Source organism: Pan paniscus, chromosome 4, assembly GCF_029289425.2.
Source record: "Pan paniscus chromosome 4, NHGRI_mPanPan1-v2.0_pri, whole genome shotgun sequence".
Lineage (NCBI taxonomy): Eukaryota > Metazoa > Chordata > Mammalia > Primates > Hominidae > Pan > Pan paniscus.
Window position 1 is genome coordinate 44350654 of NC_073253.2, and position 24234 is coordinate 44374887.

The 24234-nt window shown below is 39.2% G+C and overlaps 2 protein-coding genes across 8 annotated transcripts in view; both read right to left on the reverse strand.

Moving 5' to 3' along the window:
* The window catches only part of LOC100987487 (general transcription factor IIH subunit 2), a 32595-nt gene extending 18972 nt beyond the window's left edge, over window positions 1-13623 (reverse strand). The window contains exons 1-9 of one of the 5 annotated variants that reach the window (XM_034959992.2): window positions 13460-13623; window positions 10921-11018; window positions 8503-8590; window positions 7466-7543; window positions 7050-7086; window positions 6622-6708; window positions 5899-5949; window positions 5471-5525; window positions 1142-1247 (exon numbers count right to left, since the gene is read on the reverse strand). In XM_034959992.2, coding sequence (XP_034815883.1) covers window positions 1142-1247; window positions 5471-5525; window positions 5899-5949; window positions 6622-6708; window positions 7050-7086; window positions 7466-7543; window positions 8503-8558 — 470 coding nt within the window. In that variant the 5' untranslated portion in view covers window positions 8559-8590; window positions 10921-11018; window positions 13460-13623. Of the gene's footprint in view, window positions 1-1141; window positions 1248-5470; window positions 5526-5898; window positions 5950-6621; window positions 6709-7049; window positions 7087-7465; window positions 7544-8502; window positions 8591-10920; window positions 11019-13100 lie in introns of all 5 variants that reach the window. The other 4 variants (XM_034959991.3, XM_063604213.1, XM_003806780.4 and 1 more) reach the window with 4 other exon arrangements.
* A 1986-nt stretch (window positions 13624-15609) lies between these two features.
* Window positions 15610-24234, reverse strand: part of OCLN (occludin) — a 62400-nt gene continuing 53775 nt past the window's right edge. For all 3 annotated transcript variants that reach the window (XM_034959994.4, XM_008957324.5, XM_055112323.2), the window contains 2 exons: window positions 22127-22168; window positions 15610-20146 (listed from right to left, as the gene is read on the reverse strand). In XM_034959994.4, coding sequence (XP_034815885.1) covers window positions 20045-20146; window positions 22127-22168 — 144 coding nt within the window. In that variant the 3' untranslated portion in view covers window positions 15610-20044. The remainder of the gene's footprint in view (window positions 20147-22126; window positions 22169-24234) is intronic.

Genomic DNA, 24234 nt, shown 5'->3' on the forward strand with positions numbered 1-24234 from the left:
TTTCATTGTTATCTTCTCAGCTCTCACTGGTAGACCCTGCTACTGTACTTACCTCTATTACATGTGTTGCCTCCTTCTCATCCACTTCAAAACTAGAAAAATATCTATTATATAAAGGTATAAGTCTGAGCCAGGGCAGACTATCCAGAGATAAAATATATAAGCTTTAGGGAGGCTGAGGTGGGTGGATCGCTTGAGGCCAGGAGTTCAAGACCAGCCTGGCTAACATGGTGAAACCCCATCTGTACTAAAAATACAAAAATTGGCTGGGCATGGTGGCACACACCTGTAATCCCAGCACTAGGGAGGCTGAGGCACAAGAATCGCTTGAACCCAGAAGGTGGAGGTTGTAGTGAGCTGAGATCACGCCACTGCATGCCAGCCTGGGTGACAGAGCAAGACTCTGTCTCAAAAAAATATATATGTGTGTGTGTGTGTGTGTGTGTGTGTGTGTGTGTATATATATATGTGTGTGTGTGTGTATATATGTGTATATATATAATAGATATATAAGCTTTAACTTTAACATATATATATGTTTAACTTTATATATATTATATATAAGCTTTATATATAATATATAAGCTTTATATACATAATATATAATATATGTATGATATATTATATATTATGTATATAAAGCTTATATATATATAATATATATATAAGCTTTAACTATACCAAGTATTTCCTTTGGGGTCTTAGCTCTATTTCATATAGCTGAACTTGCCATATCTATTAATTTACAGATATATGACGTTGGTGCAAAAGGAATTGTGGTTTTGGCCATTACTTTCAAAATAAATTAATAAATGTTAATAAAGGCACAACCAACTTACAATTATTATACTATATTAAATCTCATTTTAATAAAATATTTTTTATCAACATATTTTTGTACTATTGATACTGCCGACAGTTTTAAATTATATTTTTATAAAACCTTTAACAATATCTTACTAAAATGTAAAATAAAAATTACTAACCAACACCACACTAAACATCATAAATAACACTACATAATTTTTGTACTTAACAATTTTGTTATAGCTGGGTTTATGGGCCCCATATTAACACATCACTTCAACTTAACTCATTTAAAAAACTTCTAATTCAATTATACATAATGTATAATACTAACTTTAGAGTCTGCATAGCCATGCTTAGGGAATTATAAAGAGATGGCTCTCCATGGCAGGTCATATCCACAGCTTTCTTCAAAGACGTTACATGTTTTCTTGGGTTTCCTAAAATAGAAATAAGATCTTTAAATAAAATCCTATATATTAAAAAAGTTTATGTTTCTCTCAGAATTTACATATCCATGATGTTAAAGAACAGAATCCTTTCAATGTATATTTCTGTTGGAATTTTATCTGCAATATTTTGTAAACACTCTCACTTCATACTGAAAAACAGAATACAAATAATCTCCTTATAGACTAGCGTACATATTTTAAAATAATGCTAACCTACAGTGCATTTTTTTACTCTTAATATTTCCATATTTCATCATTTTTAAGACCAATACATTTTCACACTTAACATCTCTGAAATCAGCATGTGTTTAATAATCACTGGTAGCCAGCAGCACTTGTAACATAGTCTTTGCCTGTTCATATGTGAACCTACAAATAGGTCTTCATATGTTGTTACTTCAATTGCATTATGTACATTGTCCTCTTCATGGTGAGTTTAACTGCCATTTAAAATGTTTTTAATGCCAGGCGCGGTGGCTCACGCCTGTAATCCCAGCACTCTGGGAGGCCACGGCATGCAGATAACCTGAGGTCAGGAGTTCAAGACACACCTGGTCAACATGGTGTAAATCCCATCTGTAGTAAAAATGCAAAAATTAGCTAGGTATGGTGGCATACACCTGTAATCCCAGCCACTAGGGAGGCTGAGGCACAAGAATCACTTGAACCCGGAAGGTGGAGGTTGCAGTGAGCTGAGATTGCACCACTGCACTCCAGCCTGGGCAACAACAGCGAATCTCCATCTCAAAAAACACAATAAAATGTTTTTAGAAATGTTGTTAATACAAAAGGCTATATTTTTATGTAGAAAGGTGTGGAACACAGCAGTGAGGCATAAATTTATTATAATGAATCAAATATTGATGGAAGAATGCATGCAATTCCGTATTTTTCTTGAGGGAAGAAATCAAGAACTTTACAAGACCTAAGAAACGAATATTCCCACAAACAGACGAAGCTGTGTTATCTTACCAAACAGCATCTGAAAAGATTGTCTATCTTATGCTAAGCAATTCAAATGAAGGGGGGAGAAGCTGCCAAATCCTTTTTTTCTTTTTAATATAATTTTTTTAATATTATTTATATTTAGATTATATATATATCTGTTGCCAGGCTGGAGTGCAATGGGGCAATTTTGGCTCAATGCAACTTCCACCTCCCAGGCTCAAACCATCCTCCCACCTCAACCTCCCAAGTAGCTGGGACTACAAGTGCCCAGCACCACACTTGGCTAAATTTTTTTGTATTATTTTTGGTAGAGACAGGGTTTTACCATGTTGTCCAGGCTAGTTCTGAACTCCTGGATTCAAGCAACCCTCCCATCTCAGCCTCTCAAAGTGCTGGGAGTACAGGTGTAAGTCACCACGCCCAGCCCCCAAAGTGACAGACATGTCAAATTACCAAGAAGCTAGTATAGCCAACTCATATATCATTTGATACTGTGTCAAAGTTTAACTACTAGGACTTTTCCTTCTTAATGGCTTATAAAAGTATCTTGTAATTGATGGAATCTGAGTTTCAATGAAATATAGTATTCCGTAAACATTTTCCATTTCAGCACTGTCTTTGTATCAATCAATAACCTAAGTATCATTAAATTGATTTTGTCATAAAATATAATCCATCAAAGTATACTATTAAACATTTAATTTTTAATCTGTCACTATTATACATAATGTTACAAAGAGTATCTTTGTAGAGTGATCATTCTCCTTCCATAACATTCCCTAAATATAATTTCAGGAACAATTTTTATGCTTTTCTAAAAAATATTGAACTAATTTGTAAGACTATCAGCACTATAAATAACAGTTTCTCTGTGGTTCCACAAGCAACATATTGCTTTGGAAACTTAATTTTGCTCATTTAAAATATATTAAAAAATAAAATGTTATGGAATTGGGTGGAGTTTTTTTGGATTACTAGTTTCCCTTATTTAATTTCTGGGTTTTTTTTTTTCCTGTGTGAATCATGTCTTCTTTGTCTATTCATCAACTTGGAGCTCCCTTGAGTTTTTACTCATCTGAGTAAGTTTTAAAATATTAACCATTTGTAATATTTAATATTTACTGCAAGTATTTTAGATTCATAAATTTTAGAGATGAAAAGTACCTCGCTAAGCAGTCCAAACCCCTCACTTCATAAGTGAGAAAATTAATCTAAACAAGTGAAATGACTTGCCCAAAGACATATGCCTACTTAACTGCAGGACCAGCAGCACCCAAACCTAGATCTCCTGGCTCTCTATCCACTTCTCTTCCTACCCTACAAAATTATTTTTAATCTCCCACTGTGTTATGGGTATAGGAAAAAAGCATACTACAATAGTGTCAGTGTGGTTTACAGCAGTGGCCTGATTGGAGGGAAAAAAAGGTGGCTTCAAGAGGCCTGTCAGAATCTCCAGAATATTTTTCATCTTTATACATGACTTCACTAACATCCATAGAAAACTGCTGGGGCTGGGCATGGTGGCTGATGCCTGCAATCCCAACACTTTGGGAGGCTGAGGTGGGTGGATCACCTGAGGTCAGGAGTTCGAGATCAGCCTGGCCAGCATGGTGAAATCCTGTCTCTACTAAAAATAAAATTAGCCAGGCGTGGCAGCGCACACCTGTAATCCCAGCTACTCGGGAGGGGGAGGCAGGAGAATCACTTGAACCCGGGAGGCGGAGGTTGCAGTGACCCAAGACAGCACCACCTGGGCGACAGAGTGAGAGACTCCTTCTCAAAAAAAAAAAAAAAAAAGAAGTAATAGAAAACTGCTGGTAATTCGGGGTGGGTAAAGTGAGAGGAAAATATTGACCTTATATCCCTACCTTGGAGGAACCATCCTTCTTCCACTATATAATAATCCTGCTTAGTTCATGTGGTGCTGACCCTACTTCTATCCTGCTCTGGACATCAGCAGGCAATCGAAGCATACAAACAAAATACTTCATTTCCCGGCCACTTTGTTCATGGATGGGCAGATCGTAACTCAGGCCAATCAGAGTTCTCCCTAGACGTGTGCTGAAGCTATAGGCTACGGGTACAATGTAGACTGGGACAATTAAGAGACATCTTTTCAACTTCTAGAAAATCTATCAGAGAATGAAGCCAGACAAAGCCAGGACCCCAACATATGCAGCAACTATATATGGAATTGGCCCATCTTTGAACATAGCCCAAAATTTTCCTTCTGCACTTAAGCTAGTGTGACATTCTTTTGGTTACTCACAACTGAGTTTCTTGAATCACTCCAGGCCAATGTACATTTCACTCCTCACTGCATTTAATGAAAAACTACTAATGAAGAAAGTATGTCATTTCCCTTATGTGTGCTGGCAAGGATAAAAGGTTGAAAACCAGATTTAAGGGAGAGCGTATTTCACAGAAAATAAAATAGAATCAGTGATGCAAATTTGTAACAGCATATATACCAAAGCAAATAAAAAATGCCATTACTACGTTTTGAAACTAAAATTCAGTTAGGTATGTCATGGAAGCAGAAAAATTGATTCATTAGCAATAGCTACAGTTTAATTTTTATACTTTTTCCCTTTTATATTAGATGCTTAACTTTTTAAGAATTTAATTTTAAGATTAACTGGATTTTATAAATGATTACAATAACTGTATTTTAATATTTTCAGGATAAGGCCGGATGCGGTGGCTCAAGTCTGTAATCCCAGCACTTTGAGAGGCTGAGGTGGGCTGATCACAAGGTCAAGAGATTGAGACCATACTGGCCAACATGGTGAAACCCCATATTTACTAAAATACAAAAAATTAGCAGGGCGTGGTGGCGGGCGTCTGTAGTTCCAGCTACTCAGGAGGCTGAGGCAGGGAATCGCTTGAACCCGTGAGGCGGACTTTGCAGTGATCCGAAATCGTGCCACTGCACTCTAGCCTGGCGACAGAGCAAGACTCCGTCTCCGGAAAAAAAAAAAGAAAAGAAAAAAAAATTTTCAGGATAAGCACATATAGATTTTAAATAAAAACATTTATATTCAATGTAGTATTATTTACCACTATGCAGAACTCAATTTAGAATAGTTAACCTTGTATCCTAAGAATATAATGGTGGGGGAGATGTTATTAAATTGTTTCACCTAGAGAAGACAGAGGAACCACCCTTCACGTTACTTATTAAGCAGCCATATAAACAGGGCTACGAGGTTGGGTAAATAAAGCAAAGTCCTTGAGTCATGTAAAGGTAATTTTATGCATACCTGAGAGTTCAGTCAATTTTTCAGCTCTTTTACTCTTAGTTACAATTATTCCAATCTTGAAATAAACACAAAAATTATTATTAATATAACAAGTTATTTCCTCCCATTAAGAATATATATAACTATTCCTGTAGATGATATTGGGGCAGAAAAAAAAAATTTATATAGCTAAAATAAACTAGTAATTACAAAAGAAAGAAGCAACAGGTGAGAAACTTTTTCCCATGCTGTTTTTGGCAAATAAATTTAGCTATGAGTTCACATTACGTTTAACTTTTAGAGTTATTACGCTTTTCATTTTTACGTATACCGGAAACTGGTTAAACAATTTGGGTAATTCACAAAATACATGTCCAATTTTTAAAAATAAATTACATTTGGAAGCAAAATAGGAATCTAATTCTGAATTCTATCACTTAGATACGTACCTGACTAATAGGATTTTGATCAAAATATTCCTCTACAAAGTATTCCAACAACTGTTTAAACAAAAAAAGACATACTAGATAAAGGCAAAATAACAATCATAAAGAACATGTCCAACTGATGTTTGTGAAACCTGTTAATCAAGCGTCACTTCTCATGACTTTTAAACTTACAGATTTTCAAAAAATGTTAAGTAATACAAATATTAAACAGTAAAAACGTTAATTTGAAATGGTGGGTGATGAGATAGGTTTGAGCTAGGTTTTAAAAGATGGAACCATTTGGATGTGTCAGAAAAAATTTCAATGAGGAAAAGATCCAATGAAGAGAGATGGGAGAACGAGCAGAATTGAGAATAGGTTTTGATAAATTAGGAATATGAACATATTTGTAATCTGAGGAGACAGATTTAAGTAAGGCAAAGGAGAATGAAGATTCAAGAAAGAAAAGGGATAACTGATAAACCAAGATCCTGATGTGGGGTGGGAGGATAGAAATTAAAAACACAAATAATTAGCTATGTTGGTTTAAAATTTCCCTAAATGACCTGGCAGTACTTCTACTTAGCTATCATTAGCATTAACTAAAAATACGAGGCAAAAAATAAAAAATATTGCATTCTTTAAAAATATCCTTTAGAATCCAGTGTTCTTCCCCACTTTTTTAGTAAAAGTTTAAGTGATTTTGATACAAATTTAAATGATTTAGTATAAATTAAATTTTACCTTTAAAGTACACGTCAGTCTATTAGGCTTTAAATCTTGGTCTTCCATTGTTCTTGATCCATCTACTACCACATAAAGGTGGCGCATCTATCAGAAAAAAGAAAGGGCCAATTTCAAGTACTTGTTTTGTTTTGTAGAAACTGGGTCTCGTTCTGTTGCCCAGGTTGGTATCAAACTCCTGGGCTCAAGCAATCCTCCTGCCTTGGCCTCCCAAAGTGCTGGGATTATAGGCATGAGCCACTGTGCCCAGCCTCAAGTGCCATTTTGACTAGTAAAAATGGCATTTAATAATTACATATTGTATGCACATATTTTTAACGTATTCTTTTAAAAACTTTGTTGTTTTGCTATTGTTTTTTCTAGCAAGACAGAATGTTTCTCTAACCTAAACTAGTTCTGTACTAGTAAAAGAAAAAATAATGACATACCATTCCAAGTCGAACTTGTCCATGGTGCTCAAATACTCTGTTAAAATTATACAAACATTTTAATGGAATTCCATATACTATCCCCCCACAAAAAAAAAATACAACTTTCCAATTGACCTCCTTTGTTTTTCTTTTTTTCTAATTCTGATTAAGAATGTCATAACGTCCATTTTTAGTGGAGTAAATAATTAACTTATGGAATACAATACACATAATTATAGGTATTGTAGATAGTCTCTAAAGACCATTTCCTGCTGGGGCAAGGGTAGGTGGCTAGTTCTTTCCCCATAGTCAGAAGGCAATAGGTCAGTTTCCCTGAAACACAGCTAAAATGAAGTACTGAGGAGTATTTATAGATAGAAAGGCTTAAAATGAATATATTTTACCTTTTTAAGATACATAGGAAGGTTACATACCTTTTTCTCTTTGCCTTGAATAGAATGTCTTCTATTGTAGCTTTAAGTGATCCAGATTCATCTTCTTTAAGAATCTCCCTATAAGTCATAATTATTTGTTTGAAAAGACAAGCTAAAATGATTACTAGCCCAAATAAAATGAAAATATATGTCCACACAAAGATTTGCATGTAAGTGTTCATGGCTGCATTTTCCTAACAGTCAAAAACTGTAAAGAACCTAAATATCCACAGACTAGTGAATGGATAAACAATAATGTGGCATAACCATAGATGGGAATACTATTCAGCAATAAAAAAGGAATGAAGTATTAATACACACTGCAACATGGATGAGTCTTAAAAATAAGTGAAAGCCAGCCACAACAGACCAACTATTATAGTCATGCATGGCTTACTGACAGGGATACATTCTGAGAAATGCATTGTTAGGCAATTTCATTATTGTGTGAATATCACAGGGTATACTTACACAAACCTAGATGGTATAGCCTACCCCACGCCTAGGTTACAAACCTGTACAGCACGTTACTATACTGAATATCTTAGACAACTGTAACACAATGGTCAGTACTTGTATATCTAAACATACACAGAAAAGGTAGAGTAAAAATACAGTATTATAATATTATGGGACCATTGTCATATATGCAGTCTGTCTTTGACCAAAACATCATTATGTGGCACATGATTGTATATGATCACATTTTTGTGAAATGTCCAGAAAAGGTTAAAATTTGGAGACAAAAAGTAGACTAATGATTGCCCACAGGTGGAATTAAATTAAGATTTAAATTAATTGTAAATGAATGTGAAGGATCTTACTGGAGTGGTTACAATATTCTAAAACTGGTTTATGATAATGGCTGCACAGCTCAGTAAATTATTAATAAAACATCACTGAATTGTACATTGGAAATGGGTGAATTTTAACATATGTAAAATATACTTTAATAAAGTTGTAAAGAAAAAAAAGACATTGTCTAAAAGAAAAGACATTGTCTAAAAGAAAAGACAGGGCAATAAAGCTCTCCTTACCATGTTCTTTCATAGCCTCCTTCCCATCGCTTAGTTCTTTCAGGTTCTTCATCCATTTTTTCAAAACTGTATTTTATTATTCGATAATCTGTAAAAACCATTAGAATGTAAGTTATCTAAAGATGTTTGTTACAAAATTCATCCAATTAAATTTGAAAATTAGACACATATATAAAGTAAAAAAAATGGAATGCCAGGTCATCTTATTCTTTGTATTTTACTCAATAATTGTCTTAAAAATCTTCATAGAACTCCATTTCTCATTTCCAAGAAATAATATGAACATTTATACACAAACTTGGTACCAATAAAAATAAGCGTCTTTTTACGATTTGTAAAAGAACAAAAATGCTTTATAGATGTGTCACATGACAAACTGTAGACTTGTGAGGAGTCAGTATGGGCGTAGTTGAACAATTATAGCTGAGTGACATGTGATTCATTGTACTATCTCTCTGTGTATGTCTCAATTTTCTCATAATCAAAAGCTTTTAAATCACATTTATTATTTATAAATGGGTAAATGCTATAGCTCATAATTCAAAAAAAAGGACACAAAATTAAACATAGTTCTTTGAGACATCTCCAAACTGCTTTCCATAGTGGCTGAACTAATTTACATTCCTACCAACAGTGGATAAGCATTCCCTTTTCTTCACAACCTTGCCAACATCTGTTATTTTTTGACTTTTTAATAATATCCATTCTAACTGGTGGTGACATGGGTTTGTGGTTTTGATTTACATTGTAGTTTTGGTTTGCATTTCTCTAACGATCAGTGATGTTGAACATTTTTTCATATATTTATTGGACACATGTATGTCGATCCAACAATCCCAATACTGGGTATAAACCCAAAGGAAAATAAAACCATTCTACCAAAAGTACAAGAGCACTCATGTTAATCACAGCACTATCCAAAATAGCAAAGACATCAAATCAACTTAGATGCTCATAAATGGTGGACTGGATAAAGAAAATGTGGTACGTAATATATCATGGAATACTAGCAGCCAAAAAAACAATGAAAAAAAACACAATGAAATGCTGTCTTTTGCAGCAACATGGATACAGCTGGAGGCCATTATCCTCATCGAATTAACACGAACAGAGGCCCAACGCAATGGCTCACGCCTGTAATCCTAGCACTTGGGAGGCCAAGGCAAGTGGATCACCTGAGGTCAGGAGTTTGAAACCAGCCTGGCCAACATGGTGAAACCCCGTCTCTACTAAAAATAGGAAAAAATTAGCCAGATGTGGTGGCGAGCACCTGTAATCCCATCTACTCAGGAGGCTGAGGCAGGAGAATCACTTGAACCCGGAAGGCAGAGAGGTTGCAGTGAGCCGAGATCGTGCCACTGCACTCCGGCCTAAAAAAAAACAGCAACAGAAAACCAAATACGGCATGTTCTCATTTACGAGTGGAAACTAAACACTGAGTACACGTGGACATAACGATGAGAACAACAGTCATTGGAGACTATTAGACGGGGAAGGATGGGAGAGAGTGAGGGTTGAAAAACTGCCTATCAGGTACTATGTTTACTACCAGGGTGACGGGATCATTTGTATACCAAACCTCAACAACAAGCAATTTATCCATGTAACCAACATGCACACGTACTCCGTGAAAATAAAAGTTGAAAACAAAACAAAACAAACAAACACAGGCCAGGGCCAGGTGCGGTGGCTCCATCCCTGTAATCCCCGCACTTTGAGAGGACAAGGTGCGGATCACCTGAGGTCAGGAGTTCGAGACCAGTCAGGCCAACATGGCAACACCCGTCTCTACTAACAATACATAAATTAGTTGGGCATGGTGGCAGGTGCCTGTAATCCCAGCTACTAGGGAGGCTGAGGCAGGAGAATTCCTTGAACCTGGAGGGCAGAAGTTGCAATGAGCCAAGGTCGCGCCACTTCACTCCAGCCTGGGTGACAGAGCAAGACTCCGTCTCAAAAAAAAAAACCAAAAAAAAAAAACCAGGCCGGGTATGATGGCTCACATCTGTAATTCTAGCACTTTGGGAGACTAAGGCAGGTGATCACTTGAGGTCAGGAGTTTGAAAATTAGCTAGGAGGTTGGTGGGAGCGGGCCCCTGTAATCCCAGCTACTGGGGAGGCTGAGACAGGAGGATTGCTTGAACCCAGGAGGCATGGAGGCTGCAGTGAGCCGAGATCAGGTTACTGCACTCCAGCCTGGGCAACAGAATGAGACCCTGCCTCAAAAAAGAAAGAAAAGAAAGGAAAGAAAGAGAGAGAGAGAAACGGGCACGGTGGCTCATCCCGTAATCCCAGCACTTTGGGAGGCCGAGGCCAGCAGATCATTTCAGGTCAGGAGTTCAAGACCAGGCTGGCCAACATAGTGAAATGCCGTCTCCACTAGAAATACAAAAATTAGCAGGGCCTGATGGTGCACACCTGTAATCCCAGCTACTCGGGAGGCTGAGGCAGGAGAATCGCTTGAACCTGGGAGGTAGACACTGCAGCGAGCCAAGGTCGTGCCACTGCACTCCAGCCTGGGAGAGAGAGCGAGACTCTGTCATTCATTCATTCATTCATTCATTCATAAATAAATGTCCTCATCACACCTCCATCCTCCCCAATGCAATCTCCCTCCCAACTCCACCACCTCGTGGCTCACTGCAACCTCCACCTCCTGGGTTCAAGTGATTCTCCTGTCTCAGCCTCCCAAGGAGCTGGGATTGCAGGCGCATGCCACCATGCCCAGCTAATTTTTGTATTTTTAGTACAGTCAGGGTTTTGCCATGTTTTGTATTTTTGTAGAGCCAGGGTTTCGCCTGACTTGCCAGGCTGATCTCAAACTCCTAACCTCAAGTGATCTGCCTGTAAACAGAATATTTTTGTTTCTTTTTTTGTTTTAAGACAGAGTTTCACTCACCACCCAGGCTGGAGTGCAATGGCGTGATCTCAGCTCACTGCAACCTCCGCCTCCGAGTTCAAGTGATCCTCCTGCCTCAGCCTCCCGAGTAGCTGGGATTACGAGAGCCCGCCACCACACCCGGCTAACTTTTGTGTTTTTAGTAGAAATGGGGTTTCGCCATGGTGGCCAGGCTGGTCTCGAACTCCTGACCTCAGGTGACCCACTCACCTCGGCCTCCCAAAGTGCTGGGATTACAGGCGTGAGTCACCGCACCCAGCCTCAACTGAACATTTTGCTCCTCCCTGTTTTCTGTTACGTATTGTGAACTTCAAAAATGAAAAACTCGCATAACGTTCTCAACGTTTTTAAACTCAAATTCTTGGCAGGGCACAGTGGCTCAAACCTGTAATCCCAGCACTTTGGGAGGCCAAGGCAAAAGGATCGCTTGAGTTTAGGCGCTCAGATCAGCCTGGGCAATAACCTTGTCTCTACAAAACATCAAAAAATTAGCTGGGCGAGGTGGCGAGTACTTGAGTCCCAGCTACTTGGGAAGCAAAAGAGGGAGGATGGCTTGAGCCCAGGAGAGTCGAGGCTACAGTGAGTCATGTTCACTACTGCACTCCAGACTGGGTGACAGAGTGAGACCCTATCTCAAAATAAATAATTATAAATATATAATAAATATTATAAATATAAAAATAAATAGCAACTGAGAGACTTTTGGCTGACCATACCAAAGGAATTCTTTTTTTTCTTTTTTTTTTTTGAGACAAGAGTCTTGCTCTGTCGCCCAAGCTTGGAGTGCAGTGACGCAATCTCAGCTCACTGCAACCTCCGCCTCCAGGGTTCAAGCGATTCTACTGTCTCTTCTGTCTCCCGAATAGCTGAGATTAAGGCACAAGCCACCACAGCTAACTTTTTTATTTTTAGTAGAGACGGGGTTTCACCAGCCTGTTGGCCAGGCCTGGTCTCGAATTCCTGACCACAACTGGTCCGCCCACCTCGGTCCTCCAAAGTGTTGGGATTACAGGCATGAGTCACCACGCCCGGCTAAAAGGACTTCTTAATTAGAGCTGCCTGCAATGGGAAATCCGACTGGACAGGAGGTATTAAGGTCCCTAAAACTGCAGACGTTCAATGGGAAGTCTGATTGTAAACATGCATGCTGTTTAAAGGATTCATGCATCCTGAAGATGGACTTTGTAAAGATCTCCAACGGCCTGTCACTTCCCAACAGTCCATTTTCTTCTTAAAAATATCAGCAAGGCCAGGTGGGTGGCTCACACCTGTAATCCCAGCACTGTGGGAGGCCGAGGCGGGAGGATCACGAGGTCAAGAAATCAAGACCATCCTGGCCAACATGGTGAAACCCCATCTCTACTGAAAATACAAAAATTAGCTGGGCGTGGTGGCGCGCGCCTGTAGTTCCAGCTACTCGGGAGGCTGAGGAAGGAGAATCGCTTGAACCCAGGAGGTGGAGGTTGCAGTGAGCCGAGATTGCGCCGCTGCACTCCAGCCTGGCGACAGGGCGAGACTCCGTCTCGAAGAAAAAAAAAAAATTTAAGTGATCTGTTTCCTGGAATCCAACCCCAAACAATCCACGTTCCTCAGCATAAGCCTACTGGTGTGATTCCCGTTACATGAGCTCGGAATGCTATCTGCCAACAAATGAGAGCACCAAACATCCCAATTTAAGAAGCTTTTCTTCATACCTTACCAAGCTATGTGAAACTGGCAAGGGTGATTACTGTCCTTGTTTTTCAGGTATGGGATTCAGGCTCAGAGGTTGGTCACTTTCTCAAGCGGGTCACAAACTCGAACCCTGAACCATCATTTCTAAAAGTCGCGCTTTTACTTAGGGAGAGACGGCCTGCAGCTTCCCTCCCTACTCTGCGGCTCCCCAGACGAAAGTTACCTTCCTCTGCCTTCACAAGCTCCTTCACATCCTCCTTCCCTATGAGCTCAGGCAGGGCAATTCAACCTCCGTTCCCCGCCACGAAAACGCTCCCAGCCGCCTAGCTAGCCAGACGGCCTGCCCCACCTCCGCGCCTCACAGACTTCCACACGCGGACTCACCGGCCCCGCTAGAAGGACTCTCAGCCGGAAACTCCGCCCGACACTCCTCTCCGCCGCTTTAGGGGCGCCCCGGAAGTCATTCCGCCGGCCCTGCGGCCACGCCGAAACGTTCCGGATGCTGCAGAGTGCAGCTGCCGGAGCGGGGCGCTCGGGTGCAGGGCATGCGCTCGGGTGCAGGGCATGCCCTCCGCTGAGTTGGGGCGCGGAAAGGGACGGTGTTCCAGCTGGAATTCGCAGAGAACCGGAAAGAGTGATCGCCATTCGCTCTCGGAAGGTCGAAGGCTCTGCAGCCATCGACCTGGGTTCTGAGGAGCTCGATTTTGTTTTTCTACTTCTAAAAGGTTGGGATGAAGGACCCTGGCCACAGAAGTAAAGCCAGAGTTATCCTTGCTTCTTGCTGTGTATTTCAGGACTCCTCCGTTGCTCTTGCTGTTCATTCAGCAAACATTGAGCATCTACTTTGAGCCTGATGCATGTCTAAGCACTGAGGAAATAGCAATGAAAAACTGACAAAAATCCTTGCTCTCGTGGAGTTTTCCTTCTCCAAGGGGAGTCAGTATGAAGAAAAACATATACTATATGAAATGGTGATAATGCTGTGGAGAAAAACTAAGCATTGAAGGGGGAAAGTTTGCAGTTTAAAATAGGGTGGCCAGGCCAGGTGCGATGGTTCACGCCTGTAATCCCAGGCATGGTGATTTGGGAGGCCGAGCGGGGGGTGGATCATCGGAGGGCAGGAGTTCGAGACCAGCCTGGCCAACATGGTGAATTCCGTCTCTACTAAAAATACAAAAACATTAGCCGGGCGTGCTGGCAGGCGCCTGTAATCCCAGCTACTCGGGAGGCTGAGGCAGGAGAATCGCTTGAATCCAGGAGGCACAGGTTGCAGTGAGCCAACCTTGCACTCCAGCCTGGGTGACAGACTCCATCTCAAAAAATAAAATAGGGTGGCCAGAGGAGTCCTCACTGGGAAGACAGTTAAGCCATGACCTGAATGAGGAAGGGTGTTAACCCTGCTGATACCTAGGGGAAAAGCTCTTCAGACAAAGAGAGCTGCAAGTGCAAAGGCCCTGAGGTAGAAATGCATTGGGGTCTTTGACGACTGCAGGAGTGAGCAGGGGATGAGTGGTGGCAGCTGCAATCAGATGGGTAAGGTGGGGAGGAGAGGCTGTGAGCACTGTTAAGAACTTTGGGGGAATTGTGATGGCTTGGACCAGCAGCTGGTGAGAAGTGACTGAATTCTAAATCTTACCAATACACTGGATGTGTGTTATGAGAAAAGAATCAAGGATACCTCCATAGTCTTTAGCTGAGCAACTGAAAGGTTGGGGTTGCAATTATTGAAATGTTGGTGGGGTGGGTAAGATCAATTCAGTTTTGGACAAGTTGTCTGACTGCCAATTAACACAAGTGGAATTATTGGCATTTCCCATACTTGAGAAATGGAGAGGCAGTGCACCCCCAGATGAGAAAAGGATTAGGAATAACACAAAGGAACTGCAGAAGCTGGGGCCTCTTTCCTTCCCCATCAGCATACTCATCCCCTCCATTGCCTTTATTGTTAAAAAATTTTCCCATCTCTGTTGTCTCCCTCAAAAATATAAACAGAAGGTATCTTGCATAGCAGTGTAAAGAACAGCCCTGGATTTAAAATCAGGCTCTGACACACTGGCTGGGTGACCTCAAGCAAGTCACAACCCAAGTCTATGAACTAATATGTAAAATGGGGTTGTCTCCACCAACCCTGCAGGGCTTAGTGGGAACTCCATAATCAGTCTCATTTCCTCCCAGAAGACAGGATTTTAAAAGGGAGAGGAGGGGAAATTAGTATCGCAGTGCCAGGAAGCTTCCATGCTTGCCTCCCTCCCACCTTTGACCTCATTAGAGGACTCACACACAAATTCCACACTTTTCCTTTTGTGCCCTTCCTTCCTATCCACACTTTTGCTTCCTTCCATCTTAATTGACCATCCTATTTGCAAGATGGGATGCATTCCTCTAGGACAAACAGCCTAGAGGAATCCCAAGCCCCAAGTTTCTTGCATATGTTTGTTATCCATCAGCCTGGGAAGGCTTTAAGGAAAACCAGGAAAAAGATAGAGGACTCCCCAATAAATATAAAGCATATTTGCGAAGAGAGGTGACTGAAACAGTTTTCCCAACTGTAATATTTGCTCTGTATAGATTTTAGACATGGATGTTAAGATTCAACTAGGAATGGTACTACAGCAAAACAAAATATGCATAAATCCATAATCTCTTGGCATGATTATGACTGACATATTCTAATCATTTACAAAGTGGTAGAATAAATTATCTAACCTACTCAGATGTTTTTTCAACTTGTAAAACTAAAAGACAACTATAAAGAATGGATAATCTGTTCTTTGCCCATGAGTGGCCAGACACAATCAACAGGGTTAGGACATTCACAATCAGCTCAGCCAGTGGAATCAGATATAAAAAGCATGCAACTTGAAAGACTGGGAGAAGTGAACCTGTCTATTCCAATAGACAGGCTCCCTTACAGGGAAACTAAATCATTCCAGAAAGCCTCATCTAAAACCTCTGTAATTGACAACAGTATCTAACAATCGTGATCTTGATAAGTAAACTATTTGCTCTAACCTAAAGAAGCATTTGTTTATCATGTACAAATATTTAGAATGCCAATCCTGCATTCTCTGCCTAGAATTCAAAAGAATTTACATTCTAAGGCTGCACCCAGCACAAATCAATCATATGGGATTGGATGACACATGCACTTTTAAAAAACACAATTTGCTTTTAGAAAACTTGTTAAAGTTTCACCTTCTGGCTTTGGAAGATGGGGGTAGCTAGGCATATTTACTTTTAGACAAGGACTGAGTCACACATTAACTACCTTCTTAACTATGAGATTATTACAAATATATTTTACAAATACAAAAAACTGAAGTACAGAGAGGCTAAGTTAATTTCTCCAAGGTCCCACAGCAAGTAACTGCAGAAGGGCAAAGCAAAAATAGGACAACACATGTAGGCAATACCAAGCAGGTCTTGTGGCAGCAACTGGAAACCTTTTGGAGACACCATTCTGCATTTCGTTGTAGTCATACACAAAACACTAGTTATGTATCCATGCTTCTTTCTCATAATGCCAAAGTGGCACTATTCTAATTTACTAACAAGGTTTTCTAAAAACTACCCAAATTATTGAGGTGTTTTTGCTCACTTCTTCCCATTAGAATAAATGTAGACAATAAGAAACGCATGAGGGATGACATAGTCCTCCATCAAATCTGTCCTTTCACACAAGAGATGGCATGGTGTAGTGTAGCAGAATCATGAGCTGCCAGGAAATTATGAATTCTGATTCCTCCAGCTGAGTCTTTGAAAAAGTCCAGATGAGAAACACTTCCATCCTGATGCTGAAGCAAGGAGAATGTCCTTGTGTGAGGAATTCTCACAACACCAACTGAAGCTAAGGTCCCCGGAGCCACGATAAAAGCACTTTTCTGCCCTGATTCTTCTTTACACACATGTACCCATTCAGGTCTTTACAGATATTTCACAGGAAGCATTTATGTTACAAGTACTTAAAATGCACTCGAAATTAATATAGGATACTTTATTTACATCAGAGTGATCTCACATTATCCAATCCATTAACAAAGTCAACACAGGATGGAAGTATAGAATCTAACAGTTGAAGAGACTAAGATCCTAATCCCTTGTTTTGCCACTTGCTAGTGTGACAACAGCCAGTTAATCTATCATATCATTAGTTCCTTGTCTATAAAAGAAGAATAAGAAATGGTCACATGTCAAAAGATCGTTGTGAGGATTAAATATCATATATGTACTTATGTGTATGTAACTTATTTACTATAAATACTAGTTGACTTCACTTTATTTCAAAAAATATAAAGCACATATGACAAAACATTAACACATGTTATTTCTGGGCGGATGGTACTTATATTTTATACTTTTCTGTATTTAAATTTTTCAAAATAAAATAATGATCCTATATACTTTTAATACAAAATCACATATGTAGGGCATCACTTTATACGCAGGGAATCTTTACAAAATGAACTATGTGCTATCACAACAAACTCCTTAGAACAATAGTTTATAACAAAGCAGAATTCCAGACAAGAACTACAGGTCAGAAATGGAAGGGATGTCGGAAATCTAATCTAAACCTCTGACTTTCTAGACTAGGAAACAATGCTTGAGTGGCTTTTCAAATTTACATCCAGCTAGTTAATGCCAACGCCAACAGAAACACCCTGATCCTAGTTTCCTAAAACGGTATTTAGTATAAATACACATGAAAATTTTTCTTATTTTTGAAATTTCAAAGTCCAATTTTATAACACAATTTTACAATGCAAATTCTTGCTGTTTCACTTTCTGGATTCAGCTGAATAGTTTTGTGAAAATACTGACAAACTTGCCTTCACGAACTGACTTCCAAGAACAAATTGTTAAAAATTTAACACAGAAAAATCAGTTAAAGGTGCTCATCAAGAGAGTCCTTTTCATTTGGTATAAATCCAAAAGCTATGAAAATACCTTTTGTATTATGTGCATGCAGAAAATTAAGAATTTATTCAATTTGCAGAAATAAATCAGTGATATAATGGAAACATTTAAAATTTTATCTCCGGAAAATAATTCAAAATCATCTATCAAAAATTATAGGCCAGGCGCAGTGGCTCACACCTCTAATCCCAGCACTTTGGGAGGCCGAGGTGGATGGATCACCTGAGGTCAGGAGTTCGAGACCAGCCTGACCAACATGGAGAAACCCCATCTCTACTAAAAATACAAAAAAAAATTAGCCAGGCGTGGTGGCGCATGCCTGTAATCCCAGCTACTCGGGAGGCCGAGGCAGGAGAATTGTTTGAACCTGGGAGGCGGAGGTTGTGGTGAGCTGAGATCGCGACATTGCACTCCAGCCTGTTCAACAAGAGCAAAACTCCATCTCAAAAAAAAAAAAAAAAAAAAATACACACACACACACTTAGGCCAGGCATGGTGGCTCACGCCTGTAATCCCAGCACTTTGGGAGGCCGAGGCAGGCAGACCACAAGGTCAGGAGTTCAAGACCAACCTGGCCAATATGGTAAAACCCCGTCTCTATTAAAAATACAAAAATTAGCCGGGCATGGTGATGGGCACCTGTAGTCCCAGCTACTCGAGAGGCTGAGGCAAGAGAATCGCTTGAACCCAGGAGGTGGAGGTTGCAGTGAGCCAAGATAGCGCCACTGCATTCCAGCCTGGGTGAGAGTGAGACTCTGTCTCAAAAAAAAAAAAAAAAAAAAATTATATACCTAAATATCTGAAATGCATACTAAAGTTCAGTTTATAGATTATTCTAAAAAAAAGTTTTTAGAAAAGTCTAAGCTGGGATGATCACAATCAACTTGGTCAGCACAGTGCTATCAACTAATTTTACTAATAAGAATCTGAATTTTTAAAAAAGTGATAAAATTTAAGGGCACCATTTGGAATTATTTGGTATTTCGTGGTATAGCATTCTATTCCCAGACATATCAGCATTCTTACAGCCAAAGGAATGGGAAACGACTAACCAGCACAGCACCCAAAGGAGTATAAACAACAACAGATACAACTCCTGAGTGTGGTTTTCCATTGCTGTATGTTAACAGCACTAATAACATCAAACAGGTTATTATGGAAAGAAAACACCAGGTTTAATACCTTATAAAATATGTATAGAAATTGAACATTCCTGTAAGATACAGTTCAAGTCACAATTGAATTATAAATGTAATCAGATATTCTGATATAATGAAAAGTTCTAGTTGGTTTTTAAAAAAAGGCATGCAAAAAGATAAAAAGTATTTAAAAACACACAAAATTCTAACCACCGGGTTTAAACTTTGATCTTAAAAAAGTAAATATATATTTACAATCTTTAAATTTCACACATTTGTTACTTTTACATGATCTTTATTATTTAAGAAAAACCTCTTTTAACCATTTATATAACAGAAAAAAAATAGGGAGGCTGGTAGATCATCACATATATAGTAGCTAAAATATGAAAGGCCAGGGAATTTATTATTAATGAAGTCATAAAACAGACTTAACCAAAAGTGTGTGCGAGGAAACAAGCAGTTTCACTTCAGAGACTTCATTGCAGGAACCCAGTTTCCTTATGTGGAAAAAAGTGATTATAAATAACAGTTATCTGAAAGGTGGTTGAGAGGATTAAATGAGATCACCTATGCAAACAAATACATGTAGGTATGAAGACATCGTCTGGGGTGTGAAAGTTTAGTTCACACCAGAACCTTCCTTTAAGGCTTAAAAACCTCAAACGGTATTTCATTCTTAATACAAGAACCAATGTTTAAAGCATAAAATCGTTAATTGGAGTGTTCAGCCCAGTTGATTATCAAAAGCTATTTATAAAATGCTTCAATACTGATGATATTAAAGCAACCAAAACTTTGTGATGCTCACAGAGGTTTGGCTTCCTGGGTTATGGTCCAAAGTCATTTGCCTTCTGAGAAGATTGCAGAGATGTCAGATACTTAATTTCTCAAACAACTTGGCATCAGCCTTCTATGTTTTCTGTCTATCATAGTCTCCAACCATCTTTTTGATGTGTGACAATTTGCTCTTTAACTGCTTGCAATCATTCTTCTTACTTTTGTAATCTGCAGACTAAAAAGGGAGAAAATGAATCACATAAATTCAACAAAATGAAAACAGGTCTGCTGGGAAGGCAGAATTGAACACAAAAATGGAATATTTAGTCAAGAGAATTGCTGGGAGTGTTAATTGAAGTAAAATATGCAAGGTGCCTGGCAGTATCACTAACCACACAGGCAGCTGATCCTATTTGCTCAGTTCTGTCTTCTAACCTGGGTTTTTCCAAAGGATACCCTCATTTCTAAAAATCTGTAAAATGACCAAGAAAACTTACCAGCCTTTTTGCTAACACGTCATCTAAAACTGTAAGTGTAAGAGACTGGTGATCTCATTTGACTGGGGAAAGGGAAGCTGAATAGGGGATAAGAGAGATGGGAAATTTTACTGTATACCCTTTAAACTCTTATTTCAAATCATGATGCCTGTAATTTATAATTATTTTTTCTTATTTTAGAAAGGGTCTCATCCTATTGCCCAGGCTGGAGTGAAGTGGTACAATTATAGCTCCCTGCAGCTTTGAACTCCTGGGTTCAAGGGATCCTTTTGCCTCAGTCTCCCTAGTAGCTAGGACTACAGGCACGTAACCACAGCACCTGGATAAGTAATTTACAAAAATTTTAATATAATTTTTTTTAATGTTTTAAGTCAATAATGACTGTCATGCCAAGTGTTAGCAAGGATATAGGGCAACAGGAGTCTGTAGTGGTTGGTGGGAATGTAAACTGGTACAAGTACTTTGGAAGGCCATTTGACAGTATCTACTAAGGCTGGATAGACAAATGCCCATCACTTCTACGCTCAAACATTTACAGATATGTATGAAGCTGCAATATTTTTAAATGCCAAAAATTGGGAACAACCCAAACGTTCATTGACAATAGAATGGATGAATAAAGTTGCATTTTATATACAACACTACAAAGCAATAAAAATTAATCAACCGGCCAGGCGTGGTGGCTCACACCTGTAATCCCAGCATTTTCGGAGGCCAAGGCAGGTGGATCACTTGAGGCCAGGAATTTGAGACCTGCCTGGCCAACATGGTAAAACCCCATCTCTACTAAAAATAGGAAAATTAGCCAGGTGTGGTGGTGCTTGCCTGTAATCCCAGCGGCTTGGGAGGCTGAGGCAGGAGAATTGCTTGAACCCAGGAGGCAGAGGTTGCAGTGAGCCGAGATTGTGCCACTGCACTCCAGCCTGGGCAACAGAGCGAGACACTGTCTCAGGAAAAAAAAAAAAATTAATGAGCCATGGCCGGGCATGGTGGCTTATGCATGTAATCCCAGCACTTTGTGAGGCCAAGGCAGGGGGATCACCTGAGGTTGGGAGTTCAAGACCAGCCTGGCCAATGTGGTGAAACCATGTCTTTACTAAAAATACAAAAATTAGCCAGGCATGGTGGTGCGTGCTTGCAATCCCAGCTAGGCTGAGGCAGGAGAATTGCTTGAACCTGGGAGGCGGAAGTTGCAGTGAGCCGAGACTGCGCCACTGCACTCCATCCTGGGCAACAGAGCAAGACTCCGTCTAAAAAAAATAATAGTAATGAACTACAAATGGACCCTTACAAACACTATACTGATCAAAAGAAATCACACACAAAATACATACTGTGTGGTTCCATTTATGTAATGTGCAAGATAGACAAAACTCTATGATGTTAGAAGTGAGCATGATGGACCCCTCTGGAGAGAGTGTAAACACTGGAAAGTAGTACAAGTGAGGGTGGGGGTGCTGGGGGTGGGGAGGTACTGGGAAATATATTTCTTGATCTGCATACGCAGGTATGTGGTCACATTGTGAAAATTCACCATGTTATACACTTTGATTTATACACTTTTCTGTATGTATACTTCAACTTTTAAAAAATATATAAAATAAAAAATGAAAAACATGTAATAGAAAAGCTCTTCCTCCAGATGAGTAGGTATGGGAATTAAAATAAAAAGAAGGAGAAAGAAAGTTCTTCCTAAAAGAACAATCTCAGATACTTACTCCCTTCACTTGCTTCAGTCTATTGTATTCATCAGCAGCAGCCTATTAACGACAGACACAAAGGAATATGTTTACTGGGGCATTTTCTCTTTTAAAAGTAACATTCCTGATGTTATACTTTGGAGCTAAAAATGACAGCTTATGACAAAAATATAAGCAATTAAAAGAATGAAGTCGTAAAGCTCTTAAAACTCATGATCAGCAGGAAGGTCTGAAGGAATTCAGTGAAGAGACATTTATGATACTGTATCTTTCACATTTCACTCACATAGGCAGGTAACTATCTGTTCTGCTACTTCTCATCTCTCCTCATGCCAGTCTCCATGCTACACTGACACCAGGAAGATCTTTTATAACACAGAGCGCTCGCTGATCAGGTAATATCCCACTACACAACTGGTCTGAGCTTCCCATTAACTTCTCCCCTCATCCAGTTTCCTACCTTTCCAGTCTCAGTACCCATCATCAGCAACTCCTTTAAAAACTGAGACATGTTAAATGCTTCAGGATTTCAATCATGTTTTCCTTATGGCTGTAATCATGCACTTCCCCGCACCCTTCTGTCTGGAAAACTCTTAACGATTCCCTCACTGTGAAGCCTCCAAAGACTTTATTTCTTCTATGAGCAGTTAGTTATAGTGCTTTCTACACATGATGCAAATACAGCATTAATCATACTGTCTAAATTGTTTAGATGTCAGTTTTTTTTTCTTAAAATATAAGCTCTTTTAGGGTGGGGACAAGATTTTATATCTCTAGCCCCAGCATTTCCACATCATCAAAGAAAAATAAGTGATCAATAAATGTTCACTAAATTAAGAAAGATCTATAACACCCTATAGAAACCATAAAATAAATACATAAATCTAACTATATAAAGATGTGAATACGTCAAAACTAAAAAGTAGATCACCTCAACTGAAAAATGGCAGAATATTTAATGAGACGTGCATCAAATGAGTCCTGTATTGTATCAAGAGGGAGACACAGTTGGTGCAGTCTCTCTGGAGGGCAATTTTGCAACTTTGCAAAGGCATGTACCCTCTGACTCTCAGCAATTTCACATTCTGGAATTAGTTTTAGTTAGATAAGCAGGCTGGGCGCCGTGGCTCACACACGTAATTCCAGCACTTTGGGAGGCCGAGGCAGGCAGATCACCTGAGGTCAGGAGTTCGAGGCTAGCCTGACCAACATGGCAAAACCCCGTCTCTACTAAAAATACAAAAATTAGTCAGGTGTGGTGCCACATGCCTGTAATCCCAGCTACTCGGGAGGCTGAGGCGGGAGAATCACTTGAACCTAGGAGGCGAAGGTTGCAGTGAGCCAAGATAGCGCCACTGCACTCCAGCCTGGGTGACAGAGCAAGACTCCGTCTCAAAAAAAAAAAAAAAATTAGATAAGTAGACAAGAGTGCAAAAACAGAGAGGTTCACCAGTATATACTGGTACTACTGGAGTAGGAGGAGACATACTTAAATGTCTATCCGTAGAAAATGACTCTTAAATTATGATACAACCATAAATTTGAAAGTTGTTTACCTAATTTTACACATAAAAAACTTAAAAGTAAGTAGGTCTTTATTATTGATATAAAAAAGAACTTGCTGTTAAGAAAAGCCAGAAATAAGCAGTGCAAGGAAGTTTTTTTGTTTGTTTTTTTTTTAAAGATAAAACCCCACAATAAGAGTATGTCAAAGGGACACGGGAAGCAACTGAAAGTTCCCAACGGTCAAAGCGAGAACAATTAGAGCTACAAAATAAAGCAGCCTTGGATTATAATTCACAGTATAAAACAGGTATCTGTAAAGTCCATACTTACGTAAGTGATTGACTGATCAATAAAGGAACAAATAAACAAGAGATTAATCTCCCTCTAAAAGGTGGTGTAACTACATTAATTTCAGTATGTATACAAAATACAGTATGAAAAGGATGGATTGAAAAAAAAATCCAGTAACTTTACATGGACAAATTCTATCTCAGCCAGGTGATCAAGGGAGGGAAAAAAAAAACCCATAAACTGTTGATTTAAAAGACAGGAAGAAAATAAGTGAAACATGGAAGATGATGTTTCCTTAAAGAAAGGTGTATGTGCCTTGGTGACTCCTG